The sequence below is a fragment of the Siphateles boraxobius genome, unplaced genomic scaffold (assembly GCF_051911475.1).
Source record: "Siphateles boraxobius isolate OS27281-9 unplaced genomic scaffold, OSU_SipBor_1 3, whole genome shotgun sequence".
Classification (NCBI taxonomy): Eukaryota; Metazoa; Chordata; class Actinopteri; order Cypriniformes; family Leuciscidae; genus Siphateles; species Siphateles boraxobius.
Window position 1 is genome coordinate 12,814,688 of NW_027508919.1, and position 19,545 is coordinate 12,834,232.

Genomic DNA, 19,545 nt, shown 5'->3' on the forward strand with positions numbered 1-19,545 from the left:
TACAAAGACAGACAGAGCAACAGTAAGGCAAAGACCATAGCTGGAAAAGGAGAATGGTAAAGAAAAAGTCAACTGCCAACTTTGCTGAAAGTTACATGGCAATAACACTTGGTGACAACAAGAAATTAGATGCAGCCTACTTGAACATTATCAAAACACAGTGTTTTGCCTACTAATAAAGTAATACAGGGTTTCATTAGTGGTTGCTGTGACATTCTCACTCCAGAAAGGTTTTTGAAAAGAGTGAATTCACCAATTAAGAATATCATTAAACATCCTTAATTCTAGTTCCAGACAGTGCAAAACAGTGCCCACCCACATTTTTAGCTTTCTTGGATGATTTAAGAAAAAAAAAAAGTATTTGTTAAAGAGTTAAAAGCCATGACCAACCCACCTACTACGCACAAATCAAACTCTGATTTGCAATTAAAATATAATTTAAAAATTGGATAAAAAGACAAAGGTATAAGACTTATGTGAAAATCCCATTAAGCAGTGTGACGCTATGTCATTTTTTTTTTTTTTTACTTCTGTAACCTGTCACTTTATTGGCTCCAGTCATTTCCATAATGCTTTGGCTTCAATAATGTCCATTTTTAAGTAAAGTTCAAGCCGCAACAGACGGCAATGCAGTAAATTGGTTGTTATGCAATCAATGCTTTTAAAGTTGCTTCTGGAATCATGTTCTTTCAAGTCCTTCCCATTACTTCACTGCCAATGAATTTTGCGCAAACACTTAGAATCAGCAATGCTTCGCTCCCACTTTGAACTCGCTATGAGAATGACAAAAAGAAAAAGGGAAAAATAACATCTTAACAGCCTCTTTTCATTCAGAGGAAGCATACTCCACTGCCTATGAAATACACTTATATGGTGCAATTCCCCCATATTGCCATAGGACGGAATCAAATATTAAAGACATGTAATGGAAAAGAAGATGGATACTTCCATGGTGAAGACTGCTGAAAAAAAAAAACCTTTGATCATATTTGAAATGTTGTCCTTACTTGTAATGTTTAGTAAGCTTTGTTTTTTTACAACCCTCTACAATGTAAGTAAATCAATCACATATGCGAACAAATTACAAGAGAGGCAACAAAAAATAGCTTTAAATATCCAATGGCTAGTAAATTGTACAATTAAAGTCGCCTATTCTAGCCTATTTTCGCCTATCGGCAAAACATCTAAGGTTTGTTGAGAGAACGAGAGAGCATATGCAGGGCTCGTTGACAGAACTTTAGGACCAGTACTGCGTCGTCATGAAAGTTTATCATTTGTACACGTTTTTAAGCCTTGCCAATTTAAACATTCAAGAGCAAGAAGCAGCAAAAAATAACTTGTGCGCACTGTGCACAAAACTGCACATCCGATGCACGTGCCCAGAAAACCTTGTCTGACAGCACGTAAATAACTGAATTGAGCTCACTTTCACATCTTGGCAATTATCCTAGTAAACATAGTTGGTTATGTCTTAAGTGATTGTCAACAGTCAAAAGAGAAAACACGTGTAACAGTATCAGTATATAGGATCCATGGATTTTATTTTAAAGTAATAGCAGCCTAATATTCCTCAATAAAACAACAGACTTGTCAAAATGCTTTTGACTGAATAAATTGTGTAACTTTATTAAGGATCCATCCATATTTAATGTATACAGTGAAGACTATGCAGTGTTATTTTACATTTGATTACTTTATTCAATTTCTGTAACTAATCTGCATCTAACAACTGTTAGATCTACCTGAAAAGCTGAAAGCCTTTATTTAATTTGCATCTTTGCTATATTGTGTTTAATTGTGCTATTGCTTTAGTTTGATTATTTTTTTCTTATTTTATTACTTGACTTTAATAGTGTTTGAAATTTATATCTTATATTTATAATACATGTATGTGTAACTTGATTGGACATTTGAATTGTTATTGCATTCCATGCATAAAGTCTGGCGAGTAAAATAAAAAATGTACTAGCCAATGGCAACTAAAGCTTCAGTGTGTTCAGATGCACACGCTGCATCTCAAATGAATCAGCCTGTAAAGGTGAATGGCCAAGTTTTTTACCCTGATTCTGACCATGGCAACAACGAAGAGCACATGGCAACCAACTCCATGATTCAAGTGTAGTGCTGTCCTTATCTGCATCATTACCGACATACTCTTCCAGATCCAGCCCAGCAGCAGCAATAAGACACGAGTCCCATGTTGATAGAGACAGCTGACCGCAGACCTTTCTGAAGCCTATCAGGGTGCTGTAAAAGATTTCTCCCCCAGTATCGCTTGAGTTCTGAATAATTAAGTGAGATACTGTTCGATTCCTCACCTCTGATTCTATTCCCTTTCTATTGAATGGCCAAGAGAGAGGTTTTGGGGTGAGTAAGAGAACCCTGCATACATGTTGCACTTTGTTGGCATTAACATGACTGAAGTCAAATCAAGTAGGGACAATATCAATCCACCACAACATGAAAGATAGAATATGGTTACATGCTTGTTTAAAACTGGACCTAATAATGCAACCATTAAAAGTGTATGCTCTTTTATTATTTTATTCTTTCTATTTCATATTCAGTCTGTCTGAAATTTTCTATACGGCAGCTTTGATGAGATCAGATGACTATTATTTTCACATGAGCTGTTGCGCTGCTTGCTCTGAATAATGTCTCTCTTCAATCATGTGTTAAAGCAAATATGTTGATAAGCATGTTTTTGATCTCATCTCTTGGTTGTCCTTGAACCTAGGTCACCCATATGGCAAAATAATTATGTTAAAAACTCTAACATGCATGCTTGTCAGCTCAAAACTCTTAAAATGTACATTATAATGTAACCTAATGAGGCTTATTATAGAAATAGAAAGGTAAAATATTGAGAATGTGAAGAGGTGACCTTTGAATCATTAATTCAGATGAGATATTTCATTGATTGGTTGTTGCTTTGTGTTTTTTTCTTTTGGAAAGAAAATAAACAAAATAAAAATAACTTTATATAACATTATTAAATATTATTATAAAATGTGTTTTTATAGAAACCAAGTTCTACTTCCCATCTGTACCAGACCATCAAAGAATAAGAAGTAGGCATGTGGGGTGAAGTGTGGGTGAGCGTAGTCAGTTTTCATGGTGATGTGTTGTGCACCGACAAGCTGACAACATTGTGAAACTGCAGAGGGAGAAGAGTTCTACACCGGCTGTCTAATAAAGGATACAATTTGTCAGCTTTGCGTATGACAACCTATGAGTTTATATACCTTTCAGATGTGCCAAAACACCCACGGGATGAGTGCAACACTTTAATGCTAATATCCTGGTGCTTCCTTTGCGAGCGCATTACATGTTCTCCACCAGAAGCACCAGAAGTCTGTTGATGCGAGAATGTTATGGAGCCAAAGCTTTGAACGTGCCTTCAGAGCGCACACTTGGAAAGAGTATGCGTCTCCAGAGCTCTGCTTCGCTTCTCTACCTGTTAATGTGCTGGAGATGACTGAGCTTCAAAGAGAATGAGATCGCCATGGTGTAAGAGGACACCAAGGGAAAAACAACAGCCGAATCACACCATGGTCCAGGAAAGCAGAGCAGAAAGAAAGCAGGTGAGCAGTCATTAATAGGGTTTCAGTGTCTGCATTGGGTGCATGCAATATGGCTCGGTATGAATGAGTGTAGAAAAGGAGGGATGATGGTGACTGATGAGGAGTGGAGCGCAGAGAGGCCTGGGCTCATGAATATGTGTAGGAGTTGAGAAAGTGATGGACGAGGCAGATGGAGGGAAGGAGGGAGACAGAGTGGGTAATGTGCAGTGATTCGGCTCTCGGGGCAGACGAAGTGCAGGGGTGAGGACTGCCCACAAATGAAGTGACGGACTCTGAGAAGCTCTGCTTTGCACTGGGAGGAACCTGTTCCAGCCCCGCCTCCACTAATGTGCCCATTTGGTAAATCTGTGAGAATGAATGGTGGTCCAAACTGCCAGGGTCCTTAATGACAGCAACTCATCTCGGTTTAGAGGTGGGGAAATGCTTGTTGGGGGATGATGGGGGGAACAGGGTTTGGAGATATTGAGAGGTAAGTAAACAAAAAGACGAAGTGCTGGCTTTTCCGACTGCAATATATTTGGTTTCTGGAAAACTATTTACACCGTGGATGGCGCTTCACAAATGGTGTTTTTTCCCCTCCTATTAAACTCCATAAGCTAGCAAGCAAGCTACTTCTTTTGTCCCAAGGCACCACTAAAATCTAAAATGTTTAAAATTGGGTTTAGTAGGAAATAGCAGTCATTTTGCGGGTGAACGACTGAGGGTTTTTCTTGACAGAAACGATGATGTGAAAGGCAAAGACGTAACGCAATCCCTCACAGCGTTGATACAATATCTAGGAACAGCCTGCAATGGAGCAATTGAGAAAAATCAAATCCAACAATTTGAGGGGGAGATTGGCCCTTTATTAAATCATACAATCCCTCAAGTCCTAAAATACCCACTTAGAGCACCACTGCATTCACGATAAAAGATAAAAAGGTTTCAATTTGACCAAATTAGCAGAGTCTCTCCCTTCGCCGCCACATTAGCAGTTGCATTACCATTTGAAGCAGACAGAGAAAAACTGCTTCATATGACTTCACAACACACAAAATAAGTACTAGTGATCCTAATGTGCTTGTATAGCTCTTTTCCAGGGCATTTGATGAGCCAAGGCACTGAGCGTCAAGAAGGTTTTGTGATGGAGACAAATAATTGAATGCCTGGTAGTTTAATAGCCATTGGAGAATATTTGTGAGGTGAAAAAAAGCAGTCTGGAAACCAGAAAAGTAGGCTTGTTTCTTCATGGATATGTAGGATAAAGGGCTTTTCTAAGAAAAGATTGAAACCACCAAGCTCTCATGAGGGAAGATAAAAGAAATCTCAGAGGATTTTTAAGCCTCTGAGAATACAACAAAGAACAGATTGGTTCTGTGGTATAATCAGTGCCAATGGAAGGGTAGACTATGCATGTTAAAGGTGAACACATGGGCCACGGCATCAGTGGTAGCTTCCATTAGCGTTAACCTGTGTTCGATACCCTTGGGTTGAGATCGCAGTGCAGCTGAATGGGTCATACTGTTTTGTGAACCTGAAGTGGTGATAAGGAAGAGAACAGTTTGTACAGTAGGTTCTGGTGCAAGTGTTACCTGGGCCTGCAGGGTGTTGATCTGTGTCTCGAGCACCTTGATTTTCTCCTCCTGCTTCTGCAGCTCGGCCTTTGCCTCCTGCCGTGCACTAAACTCCTCGTCGAACTGAAAGACAACAACACACATACAAACACATTGAAGTAACTCTGCAAACACCATAGGATACATCAACATCTTGACAATTTCTCTCCAACTTCGTCAACAATCGTCATCCTGATCCAGGGCTAAGATTATAATGGCTGCAACTAACACCAGGGTCTCATTCACTCATAAAGTAATCTAATGTGTGTAGAAAGAGATTTTGCTGTACTTTTTGATCATATAATACTTGTAGCCTCAGTGAAAATAAGAGACTACTTTCCAAACAATCTGATCGACTCAAACTTTTGAACGGACGACAGAGTGTATACAAATATTAAATACATCATACTATTAAATAAATACTATACTATTAATATTTCCAAAAATATACAAAATATATTGCAAAAATACACACAAAAAATGTGCAAACACAAAATATGATTCCTGAAAGCATTGGCACACACACAAACACAAGCATACATAGTGAAAGAGAGTCAATGCTTTCAGCCGTCCAGTGGTATTTGTGTTACTCTGCCATTAAACTGCAAGCCTCAGATGTCTGGCTGACATTTGGCAGAGTTGGACAGGAAGATGAGCAAGAGCATGGATATACTCTCTGGTCCCTCAAGCATTATGGGATACAGCTCTTGGCTTCACTGACAACACCAGCAAGTGTTAGCTCAGCATCCTTATGAACCTCCAGAGAAAACTTTTCAAGTATTAGAAAAAAAATGACAAAATTGTACGTTGGGGCCTTTAAAACTATTTGAAATGGTGCCTGTAAATAGTGTTCCCAGTATGGCACAAACAAGCTTGCAGATTGGAGCATCAGCATTGATTCTGCTTGCACTGATACAGATCATGTTGCTCTGTTGCCAGCTATTGATCAGGTGAGACCAATCGATTCACTGCCTCATCGCTCATGGGAGAAAAGTTTGGTGACAGCAGCCTGGTTGCATACCAATAGCAGCACCCAGGGTGATTAATAAACTCACCTTTTTGGAGAATTCCGCTGCTCTCTGCTCACTCTCTTCTACCTTGGCTTTATCCACGCACTGATCTGTCATACACAAATAGCCGGGTACATGAAAACACAAAACGCAAGTATATGTAAATTCCATGGTGCATTGTTAACATGATGGATAAGATTCTATATCAGACACTGAATGAAGACAACTAAAAGAACGAAAAAGCGAACGGAATAAAATTAACCTGTCAGTGTCTCATTCCACCCTCCCCTCTGGAGATTTGTATTCTCTTCTGGGGGTTTGAGATGTAAATTTAAAAAAAAAGGTGCCCCGCAAAATCTGTTTTCAACTCATTAAAGTAAGGGAAGAAGTGAGAAAATCTAGAAAAAATTGTTTCTGCAGATTGGTTTTGAAACTTTTAATGAGCGTTTGTTGGCAAGTTACTAAAGTGTTAGTGACAAAACACAAAAGGGGGGCAAAAAAAAAAGGGGTAAAAAATGTACATCACCCTTATTTTATAAATTCCTTTGGTTGTCCAAGAACTGGGTGACATAACCATTGGCAATGCATGCTTATTTCCCCACCAACATTTAATCATAAAAAAACAAATGAAAAAGTCAAGGACTGCAAATAATAGGCCGTGTTGCGTTTATAAGACATGACATGCCAGCCAGGTTTTGCAGATAATGTTTTATTTATGCATAATGAGTGTAGCTTATCGTATGTGTCAGGTGAGTGCAGGTGTTTCAGACAGGGCTCTCATGGGGACCAGGGAATAATAATTAGATCTACTCCAGGAAATTGCTAACTTTTATCAACTGCAATTGTCTCTCCCTCAACGCATGATTTCACAGTTATGTTAAGACAGACTGTAGTGTGAATCTATGCAGGACTGTTGTAATAATACTGTAGATATGCCATTAAGCCCACAAAAAGTATTTCTATTAGATTTGAATGAAGTGATTTAACTCAATACCGCTCTCTCGCTTTTACCTAAAGCTGGTTACCGAAACCTGAAACTCTTTTTATTCATTCTGAAATGTTCTGGCCACTTTATCACATGACCATACATTTCAAGACAGAATGTAATAGTCTGGAAAACTTGTTGTACTAATGAATAATAACTTAAGCGGAAGTGCATAAAGGTTTAGTGTGGTGCTCATAACATAAAGACATTTTCTACAAGACAGAGGAGACCTAATCTCAGACTTGCCGATGAGGTGACTGAAGTCCACATCCAGTCTCTCCCTGTAGGCAAAATCAGGGTCCATCCCACTGCGGTGGAGGACAATCTGGGACACACACTCCTCGATCACCTTGTAATACTGAGGCCTGTAATAAAAAGAAGGAGTACTGCGAAAGTGAGGGGGCAGAATATGACATGAGACAAAGCCGTTAACTTCATATAAAATACCGCCTTGTGCATTCCGGTGAGGACAGTTCTTCATTAATCATCCGGTAAGACATATCTTTTAATAGTATTTCACGGCATTGAATTAAGGTTTCCTTTGGTACATAATGAAATCACTAAAGGCAAAGCATGCAGCCGTTGGGTGAGCAGTTGGGTGACTTTGTCCATTCAAGGTGAAGACAAACAGACATCCGGGCCTCCGTGCTTCCCTCTCTAATTTGCAATCATCTTTGGCAATTAAGGGCGGTAATAAAACCTGCAGACGCAAATCTAATCAGTGTAATCTGTGTAATTAGTCACACAATGGCAGGGAAAACACGGCCTTGTGTTTGGAGGGGTGACAATAACGGGACGGGGAGTAAATGGGTCTGGGACTAGATACTGCCATGGCGCTTAGTGAGTGACCTTTTCCAAGTTATATTACCAATTTTAATTGAGAGTGACATTTAACAAATACAATGTCGACTTAAGCCAAGCTCCGTAGTGGCAAACAATTATGTTCCAAGCATGACCTTGAATGTCTCTTGTAGGTATTCAATTTTCCTCCCAGAAATGTGTCGTCCCCTTCTCCCGGCTTCTCGACACAAAACAAGCTTTCGAATTCTAATGAACAAGCATGACTTTAAAAATGTCCCTGTACTACATAATTGCTCCACAACTCTAAGCTAAAGCCACTTAATTCTAGAGCATTAGATGTTTTTAATCTCCAAACATTCTTGTTTGATAAACAATATTGGAGGGGGAATATAGCTAAGCTAATGGATGAATGACAGTTTGTTGACCCAAGTTAATGAATAACACAACAACATGAGTGTCATTTTCCTTATCTTTACAATCTATATATACAACCTAAATTCCATGAAAGGCTGCCAATGGGACATTTAATAATTTTGATCATAAGACCTCAGTATGCTCGAAGGTGCCTCTAAAAAACTATACATTAACTATAATTGGATGTCTCTCCAATCTCAATGACAAATAACATATTAAGATGACCAAACAGATAATCATATTTGCACAATTTCCCAATTCAAGGCCTTGTTGTAAGAAACACGGCAGCGATGTGTAATAAGCGTACAGAGGGGGCGGATGGGGCGGCTGGAACTGATAGGGCTGAGAGTGTCACCGAGCCTGGCTTAGTGGCAAGGCCCGAAGCTTATTCCTGTCACTGATGTACACCATATCATTATCTCAATAAGCCGCCCTATTTTCTCAACATCCTGGCTACCACCACTGGATGCTGGATAGAACCGGGAAGGAGACGACTGACCCAGAACTGTCAGACCCCAACAGTGGAGACAGCATATGCCCCACTCAACGGAGCAGCTCTTTCCTCCTCTCTCTCAGTCTGGCACCTTCACTGTCTGCCTCTCATCTCCCATCCAACCCCTGCTCCACACTGCCCATCTAATCTTTACATCAGTCACAGCCAAAAGTAGAAGATGTGCTCCATATACCCTCCCTATGATCTACCTTCTATTACAGAGTCTTAGGGAGTTATTGCCCAACATCTTCCACTGCTCCAAAAAGCAGTAAAAAGGAAGGCTGAAGGACATTGGTAACTTGCAAAATTAAATTGTTCAATTTATTTGATTTGATTTTAAAACAGGTTATTAAACAAATTGAGGGAAAACTTTCCATACAAATAACCAAGGACGGAGTTGAGGGCACAGAGTTAACTGAGGATAAGGGTGCCTGGTTGAAATGGCTTTAAAGAATGGGTTTAAATCAAACGATGCAATCTATTGGCACGGACAGCTCTCCTTTATGGCTGGCTTTGATCACCAGAGTACCTCCCAACACCTATGAACAAGAGTGACGCTGTCGACTGATGCGGACTGAAGTAGAGAGATGCCACCAGCCTATTGGTCCCGTCCTCTCCTTGGAGACTCGGCCATCAAAGCCTGCACTGATCTCAAGGGATCGCTTTAATCTAAAATTATAGCCATACAATTTCCCAACCAGCCAATCCAATCTACATAAAACGTCGCACCAGGTTCAAAAGCATCCAAAGACATGAGTGATGAGATCTTTATAGAGTGACCATGTAATACAGATGCATATATGAGACAACAAACACAGCTGCATATCCATCTTTAGATGCTAATCTTGAGAAATATATACGTTTTGATGCAAATAAAAGTGTCATTGCTCCAACTACGTTCTTTTATAGCTCAGGATTTCTTAGCTATGTTTTATGTAGGCTATTTTGTATCACAATATTTGTGGGATTACTAAGGTCTATTTCTCAGAAGAAAAATCTGAGAGGCAGGAGACTTAATTTTCTCTTCATTTAATCTCATTGGTGACAAAAAGAAACAATTGGGGACATTAAAGAGATTGTTCATGTTGTTTTTCTTTAGTCTGTAATAAGTGCATACATTTTTAATCAGCATTTGTAGTGATCCTGTTTTCTGCTGTCAGAGTTACAGACACAGGGGCGGGAGGGATGGCATTGAACAAGAATCTGCCATACTACTTGGTTAATGTGTTTTCTATTACTCGCTTTTTCCAACAAGCCAGGCAATACATTATTCATAGCTCAAAGTGAGCAGCAACATGTCCATGGTAAATTCCCTCACTTTCATCGCTTCGCTCTTCCCTTTTTATTAAATATTTTACCTCGGCAACAGGTCTGATGCAACAGTGAACTGAAATGCTCAGTATAATTTCTTCACTTTCTGACAGACACACATACTATTGAGTGCGGCTGAACATGCAAAATAACTCTGTTTTTAAATAAATTCTGATTCAAGACATTGTTAATGAGCGGTATGACTAAAATCTTTTTATCATGATACGAGTAATGTTATATTATTAACATAGTAAATGTATACCATTTTTTATTTTACTTAATTATAATGTATTTTGTCTGTTAATTTAGTTGTATTTATTTCCATTTATTCTCAATTATAATCTCGGAATTATCATAATCAAGTATGTTTGTCAATTCAATAGAAACTGAGAAAAAGTGTTAATGAACAGGTAGGTGAGGTCTTATATCACATTTATGGAATGGATATTAAAAATAAGATATGATAGCACTCACCTGATATAATAATCATTCCTGATGAGCAGCAGGTGCTGGAGAATGGATAGGAAGTAAGATTCTGAGCCTGTGTCTTTCACCATGTTGGACAGGAGATGGTACACCTCACCCATATCAGTGCATGGATTGTTAAGGACACAACTGTACATCCTATTTGTTATGTAGTAAAACAAAGTTGATCTAAACATGACATTTATATACGTACTGTTTATAAGAATGTTTATAGACTGTATTATAAGCCTGTTTATAAAATGTATACTAGAGGGACAGGAATGATTAAAAGTGCAGTGGTATAGTTCTAAAATGAGAAAGAACAATAAAGTGTATGCAAATATAACTTAAGGTGCATGGCCATTAATCACTGGATATAACTTGCTTACTTTAATTCAGATAGAGGGATGAGTCAAAGGTTGATTCGAACCAGAAATGAAGCTTTCTGTCTGCATTCTAAAGTGGCTTTAGGGATCTAATTTGTTAACATGAATAAACAAGGATTGAAGAAAAGTGACAGAAGAAATACCTCTTCTGCCAGTTCATACACTGGACCTCGATATGAATTAACTGAACATTCTTTAAGTTTGATTATTTAAAACCATAAAACATGGATCAGTCACGACTGACATGCCAACCCTCCCAGTTGTGTCCACTTGAGTAAAATGAATGACTGAATCTATTTCCAATGGTGGTAAGCTAAAGCATGTGATGATTAATTGTAGCACCTGGTAATTGTCCTATGATGGAGTTAATAGAACAACAAAAAACAAAAAAAACTAAATGTTATATTAAATTAAATTTAAAAAATATGGGCATAAATAGTGTATACAGTTGCATGCTGAATGTATCGTGATACACTGCCTAGACTGGAGCACACTTTCTTGAGCCACCATATTCGCTCCTTCCATTCCACTGGGATAGAGAACAAAGCTGTGGAGGTATTTGCTGAAGCTGTGGCTCAATATTTAAAGGAACAACTAAAAAGTAAAGAGAGTCTGTCTACATTTAATAAAAATCTGCCTCAGGATAGAGTACTATATATTCTTTCAAAGAATATCACCTAAAAACAGAGAAAAAAATGCTTTATTTATGGAATAATAATAACATGGAAAGATAAGACTTCAAGCCCCTGAACTGCACTTGCAGCAAACCAATCTGCCCCACTAATGCTGAACATTTTCTAATTAGCTCATATCATTTCAGTTATTCATAGAGTTGTGAGTGTATCCCATGTTCTGTCAACTCAATATGAGAATACAAGCATCTTCAAAGCATTATTGCTGATAACACAGGTGATCTGCTTAGGTCAATTATTTTCTCTAAACTTCAAAACCAGCAAATCACACCACCGGAAAGTCATTCTATCTATTAAGCAGGGCCAAGAGTGTGAACACAGACACACGGTCTGTGCATATTGGTATTTTGGGCATGTTTGCAGTAATATACTGGTGTGGAAGGTGATGCATAAACATGAGCTGTATCAGCATGAGGCTGAGCAATACAAAAGACAGAGAGCGAGGGTCAATCAATCACGCTGCCCAACTTTTAACAATTAATATTCAACAGCTTCCTGAAGTCACTACAGTGGCCAGAACTAAACATGACCAGCAGTGCTATATTCTTAATAATAATAATAATAATAATAGTAAATATAGCTGCAAGCATTAACATTTTTGAGAAAAACAGTTACAGCTTTGTATCTTTTTTTGTCATTTTGTAATTAAAATGACAGCCATGTTTTTCAAGGTACACCAATGTCATAATTTACTATGATATCAACTTGTGACAAAGACACTGCGTGTCAATTTTGAAGTAAATCAGATCAATGGTACTGTAGTTAGAGCCAATTTCATGTTTTGTTCAATTATAGCGCAACCAAGTGGTGCAGTCCCACCGCTTTTTGTGTGTGTGTCCTCAGAGTGCCCCCAATACACATAAGTGTGTCAAATTTGGTGAAAATATTTAATTTCGCTTTGGAGTTATGGACATTTATATTTATGAGCACATAGAAAATGACCCACACTGGACTTCAATTGTATTTGTCTGCCACTTACTATCAAATTTTTGACATTTAAATTAATTTCAACAACCTATGTTTACGATTTTTCTACGGTGGTTTTGTCTCAATCAGGTAATGGTTTCGAAGATATTGGAGGTTCGTAACTACATGCTAATAGACAGATAGATGGATAGTTGGACAGATAGACAGACAGATAGATAGACAGACAGACAGACAGACAGACAAACAGATAGAAACTCTTTTTGTAAATATTCAGGGTAAGATTGGAAAACCGTTTGATGTTTTGAATAAGAAGCAGGGAAATGAAGGACTGGGAAAGACAGAGACCGTTGCTTAGACACGCATATTACACAAGGCACTTACAGATCAATGCCAAATTGTCCTTAGAGACAAATGTTGTGTCTCTTGCACAGTTGACTGCTCACGAAAATCTTCAGTCCAGACAGCCTGAACTAAAACTCTAGATTCTCTATAATTTCAGCGAAGCTTTCCCTCTGAGAGCTTATGGAAAGGGGCGAAACGATAAAAAAATATCAACAAATCAAGACTAAAATGACCAAAATGCTTTACTCTTTTTCGAATGCTTTTTTGAATTGCTTCAAGCTACTTTATAAAGGATACTGCGAGGATACACACACAAATCCAGAAGCTACTGCATATGGCTGCCACGTACGCAGCTGTGGCCTGAAGGGTCAGATGCAGATGTAGAAATATGGAGAAAATAAGTGTGAACGGATTTCCATAGTTGCGTAGCATGGTCTATCCGCAGATTTGAGGGGAATGAAACAGAGGAGAGGTGAGCGTAGAGGTTGCTCTCTGTGTCTCTGGAATGTCAGTATAATGAGCTCAGGGCCAGAGGATGCTGGGATATGTGTGCGCCGTGCGGTGCGTGCATGTGTTGATGTGAAGAGGTTTGTTTACCACCAGAGTTGCCAGAGGCTGGACTGGAATTGAAAAAAAAACCCTGATTCTCAAATCCCTTCTGAATGAACTGGAGGTCTTGGCTCTAGACCCACGAGCTGCACCGGGCGCCCTCACGGCTGCACGCAAGGCCGAGGCAGTGGTAAAAAGGATATTCCATCTCTGCACGGATGTCATCTAGTCGGTGAGACAGTTCGATGGAATCCTCCTCCTTATTTTCGTTAAACACCTTCAGCTGAATGTCGAGCTCCTCCGTCTCCTTCAGCTCCTGTGATTACAGAGGGTGATATGAGAGGAATGATTGACTGAGTCGTATAACACTGGTGATAAAAGAGGAAGGTCGAGAAAGTGTCTGCTTTTTGAACAGCTAGAAAACACCTCATTGTACATAACCCACTTAAAGGCCTCTTAAGAAATCATAATGTGTTGTGGCATTTAGTCCATGTCTGTGAGTTAAGGCCATGTTAGTATACTCCTAAATGTTGAGAAGTTCACTTTTAGCAGACATACAGTCCCGGTCAAAAGTTTGAAAACATTAATGTTTTTGAAAGTAGTCTCTTAATCTCACCAAGGCTGCATTTATTTGATCAGAAATACAGTAAAACAGATCACATGACACTGAAGACTGAAGTAATGGCTGCTGAAACTTCATTTTTGCCATCACAGGAATAAATATTTTCTTTTTTAAATATATTACAACAGAAACTAGTTAATTTAAATTGTAATAATATTACACGGTATTACTGTTTTTTCCAGTTTTTAGATCAAATAAGTGCAGCCTTGGTAAGAGATTACTTCCAAAAACATTTAAAAAAAAACTTAAAGCAGCACTATGCAGTTTTTTTAGCTTAACTGAACAGCTTCAGAGTTATTGGAATGGTTATATGACTCTTTCGGGTTGAATGTTGGTCGTCTCGCCCCCCTCTGGTGCCTGTGAGTGGAAAAACTGCACTTGCAACTTTGGGCCGGCGGACAGAGTTGATTTCAGCTCTTGCCATGTAACAAATTGCTTTACGGCACTGCACACATTACACGCATACACGCCCCCATCCAGATCCGGCTAGCTATAAGAACAACTATCGTCATGGCTAAACTGGCATATAAGAAGCAGAAAGCTAGGAAAGCATTTTCGGAGGAACAGAGAAAGAGGAAGCAGCAGACTGACCGAGCAAGGAGTCAGACACGAGTAAATATCGGACCTGCGTTTTCAGAATGGAGAAAAAAACGAAGAAAGCGCGGTCGGAAGAGTCTAGAAAAAGGTAACGAGAATCTGACAGCGCGAGGAACCGGACAAGAGTCCTACTCGCTCAGGCTTTCACTGTTAAAGTTGATTCCATTATCATGAGAACAGTTGTCAATATCTCACATAATTATCAGGACATAAATAAGCCTACACGTTGTCAATAGTGTAAATGAGCGCTATTTGCAAACTATTATGATAAATTGCATTAATCATGTCTAACAACATCATAATAACGGACATTGTTATGAAATAATGCAATGTACATGATGTAACTTTATTGATGTCATCTGGCATTTAGGCTCAGGTTAGCCTAACTTATAAAGTGGAGAGGCCGTGAGTGCAGATCATAGACTGTCACGCTCTGCATGAGTTGTATTTACGACAGTAACGTTAAATACAAGTACTCTACAGCGACTCTAGGGGTCGCTGTTTGACAAAAACGGAATTCCTGCATAGTGCTGCTTTAACGTTTCCAAACTTTTGACCGGTGGTTTATATGGATTCAAAATTGATAGTTTACAGGTTTCAAAATCCTCAAAACAGCAACTGCAAATGGAAAGGAAATAAAAAGTACGCATGTCTTGCCCAAAGTAGTTTTTTTTTTTTTTTTGAATGGACGAAAATGGAAGAAAGGCTCCAGTATGGCAGTACAAAAGCTACTGTATCACTTAATAAATCAACTTGTCAACAAAATTTTCAACATGTTTGCCTTTAAACATTCATTTTGAATTTATCTATTTCTAAAGTTCACAAATAAATGTGCCGTTTAATAAGAGTCACAGAAAAGTTTGCAACAGGGAGGATTCAGAGCACAGCATTTCTTTTTCACTTCTATGGCATCTGCAAATAAGTGATTGACTGTCACTGTGACAGCAATTCAATGACGTCAAGGCTATAATGTGATTGGTTATCAAGGTATGCATGATTCTATGTTGGTCGTTGTGCTTAGTCCAATGGTAAAACCATGGAGTTGGGTATCTCCCCATAATAATAATAACAACATTTCTGATAAAACTGTGCTCATCAAGTACTTTAAAACTCTGGTGTCAATTAAAACCACAAGTATGATTAGTGTTGTATTGAACTAATAGTCAGTCTGTTTTTCTATGGTATACAGATTGTCTTGCTTTGTATACCTGTGACAGATATAACGGGTTAAAAGAGGGAGGGAGATAAAGAAAGAGAGGATAAAAAAGGAGTGATAAAAACTCAATTATTAAATCACTACTGGTGTAGTTTATGGATGGTGAAAAGCCAAATGTAACCCAATTTCTGTAGTTATCAATCAGTGGACAATATTTCAGGCATGCCATCACAGCCAATCCGAGAGAAAGAGTACTCTTTATGCCGCAGTAGGAGGCAGGACCAAGTTTCTCTCGCTCTCTCACACACACACACACACACACACACACATCTCCAGAAATTTGTATTTTCATTTCATCAGACACCCTTTTCTATCTCTCCTTGAGGATTTAGTGCATCTCATTTGTCTTTCACTTTGTTTTTTTCCCCTTAGCACTTACCATTTTGAGGATACTAAAACCTGAAAACTCATTATTCACAATTACAGAACAATGTCATATTTAATTGTCCTATTAAACTTTCAAATACATTATTCATAAATTACGATAAGCTCATCATATGCGGGGGTAGATTGAGATAATTATAATAATTGTAGCAATAATATTGGGAGCAGTCAAAATGACTTATTAAGAGTAAGGAAATGCCCACATAAATGAGATGGTGAGTGATGTGCTGGCCTGGTTGCAGGCTTTGTGGCAGTGTGGAGCAGAGATCTGCACGCTGATTGATAATGATGTGTGAAGGGAACGGCCTTTATGGAACAAAGCTGTGCCATTACGGAGGAAGACACCAAAGCAGGGCACATTTCAGCAGTTTTTAATTGTTTTGTTCAGTTGTTCAAAAAATGTTTTATATTTTTAACTCTAAGCTTTTACTGATGTCATTCTAAACCCCAAATGCTTTATCTGTCATTTGATAAACTACAGATGTATTAAACAGCATTTTTCCTATGTGTTTACCAACTTACCTTTACCACATGAGGAAAAAAAACTAATGAGCATATATCATACCAGTATTTTTATTTTTCAAAAAAAGTAATAAAAATGAATGCAGAAATTAAAAAGTAACAAAAATAAAAAACAGAAATATAAAAGTAAAAAAGATAAAGCAAAAGATATACTCACTGGCAGTATCTTCTTGAGGCCACAACGCAGAAACTCATTTCGTAAGTGTATCCTGAAGTCTAAATCATCCGGGGAGGTAACGAGGGCATTGATCAGCTGCATGCAAGCAACCTGTATTCATTCACACATACGCACACACACACACACACACACACACACACACACACACACACACACACACACACACACACACACACACACACACACACACACACACACACACACACACACACACACACACACACACACACACACACACAACCATAATTTAATGCAAGTATTTTTTTTTAATAATCCCTTTGGCAATAAATGATTAAAATGTAGTATTCTCCAACAGCCTCTCATTCATACTGCTCTCATCTCTAATCTTAAAGAAAAAATGTAATACATTGCATTAGTTAAAATAAAATGAATTGATCAGTATGGAACGAGGCAGTTGGCACTTCGAAGAACTGTAAAGGAAAAAGTGAAGGGAAACGATGCTGGTGGATCAGTAAAGCTGTCCAGAGGAAGGAGGGATGGAAGGAGGGAGCAGGCCTGGCTGAACAGATGTGCATTTTGAACTGATTTATCGGATATGGGCAGTGGGCAGGGAGGAGTGCTGATGGTTCTTAACAGGTTATAAGGTGGCTCCAGGGAGCCCGTCGGGATGAGAAGGAATGCTCTTCGCTTGGGTGATCGATGCAGAGTGGAAAGATCACTCTTGATGGACATGTGAAGAGTCTCCTTCACCAGCCTCAACCTGGACTTGTAGAGTTGTTGTGGGTCTGCATGTTTTATTGCCCTGCACTATTGTATTAGTCAAGAGAAGCTCCATCATTCTGAACAGAAACCTGACAGAAACCTGCCAAAGGGAAGTTGTGTTTGACACAATATTTGGGAAAGTATATCATCTGGAGGAGATGCATAGGTTTGATCCAGTTACTTATAGTTATATACTTACAGTAGAATGTAGAAAATCTAATGTGGACTTTTGAAATAAAGTGTTGGTTATAATTCAGAGAATCCATGATGACCTTTAATTAGGCCTGCCATGCCATATCACAGGAGGGAAAAATGCATTTGATTGTTTAAATATTTATTTAAAAAGCCTATAATAATATAGATGGATATAATGCAACATTTACTTTAAGCCCATGGCCCTCAATCTGGTTCACTTTTTTGTCCCTTTGTTGTAAAAAATGTGGGAAAACTAAAAGAAAATAATTTAACTAGGAATAACTAAACTAAATATGTCCATGACTCAAAATAAAAATAAAATAAAAATAGCAATAATACTAGGGGATGCACCCAAATTTTGGCTGCCGAAAATTATCAGTTTTTGATTATCTTTTTTTGGCCCAGAGAGAAAATAGGCCGTACATATAGGCCGAAAATTTGCCGCCCCGCCACTCCGTGCTCAGCGATCAGGTTTCACTCTGGCTCAGCATGTTTTGTGACTTTGCGAACAGCGCTGCTTCCGAAGAAGCACAACTTCGAAGAGTGTTCCGCTGTGTGTGTGCGCTGTGCTCTCCGCTCCGTCTTCGCAGCGCGTTCTGCTCAATGTTCCGCTGCAACCTCCGTGTGCGCGTTGCTTGCTCTACTCAGTCGCTCACTGTCCAAATGCGTTTTGTTCACGCTCACCAGGAAGGCAAAGTCCGCTAAAAACATGCCAACATGAAATTTCTCTGGACTTGTTTCTGTTTGCAATAGCCCTACTGTTCTGTAATATGGTGTGAATAGCCGTGCTGGGCAACAATGGTAAAATTGCGTGCTTGTTCACTGATCCTCTCCCTGCTATCTGCTTAAATGCTCCGATAATAATAGCTTTGTAGGACTACTTTATTTTAATAAAAGGTCAAAAAATAAATCTGTTAAATCTGATTCTGCTGCTTAGAACTGAATGAAGAAGAATATATTGATATTTAATATAGCCCTGTTTTCTGTAAAAAAAAATTTTTTACTTGAAATAAAAGTGTGGTTATTTTATTGGCCTGATTTTTTTATTATTATTCAGATTCATTCAATTATTTAAAAAAAGTTTAATAAAAAATAGTTTAACAACAATACAATTATACAAAAACACTAATTTAATATATATATATATATATATATATATATATATATATATATATATATATATATATATATATATATATATATATACATATATTTTTTTTTTTTTTTGTCATTTTCGGTTTTGGTTTTCGGCCAAGTCCATCCAGAATTTTCAGTTTCGGCCAACAAATGTCCTTTCGGTGCATCCCTAATTAATACTAGACTGTGCTTAGATTGCTACAATAAACTAAAGCTAACAAAAAAGGGAGTAAAACTAACCAAAACTAAACTTTAGAAAAAATATATAAAACAGAAATAAAAATAAATTTAAATAGCAGGACTCTTGCAAACCATGCAGCACATTTTGCTGAGACTCCCATCACACAACATGATGCCTCCACATCACCAAAGTTCTTAAATCTTCTCGTATTCCCATTTGAGCAATTATTTCCATCATTG

General features: G+C 38.3%; 1 protein-coding gene across 24 annotated transcripts in view; it reads right to left on the bottom strand.

The window, feature by feature from the left end:
- The window catches only part of diaph2 (diaphanous-related formin 2), a 474,147-nt gene that overhangs the window by 280,322 nt on the left and 174,280 nt on the right, over positions 1-19,545 (bottom strand). For all 24 annotated transcript variants that reach the window (XM_077247876.1, XM_077247896.1, XM_077247898.1 and 21 more), the window contains 6 exons: positions 17,050-17,160; positions 13,755-13,867; positions 10,665-10,781; positions 7,418-7,536; positions 6,232-6,296; positions 5,156-5,260 (listed from right to left, as the gene is read on the bottom strand). In XM_077247876.1, coding sequence (XP_077103991.1) covers positions 5,156-5,260; positions 6,232-6,296; positions 7,418-7,536; positions 10,665-10,781; positions 13,755-13,867; positions 17,050-17,160 — 630 coding nt within the window. The remainder of the gene's footprint in view (positions 1-5,155; positions 5,261-6,231; positions 6,297-7,417; positions 7,537-10,664; positions 10,782-13,754; positions 13,868-17,049; positions 17,161-19,545) is intronic.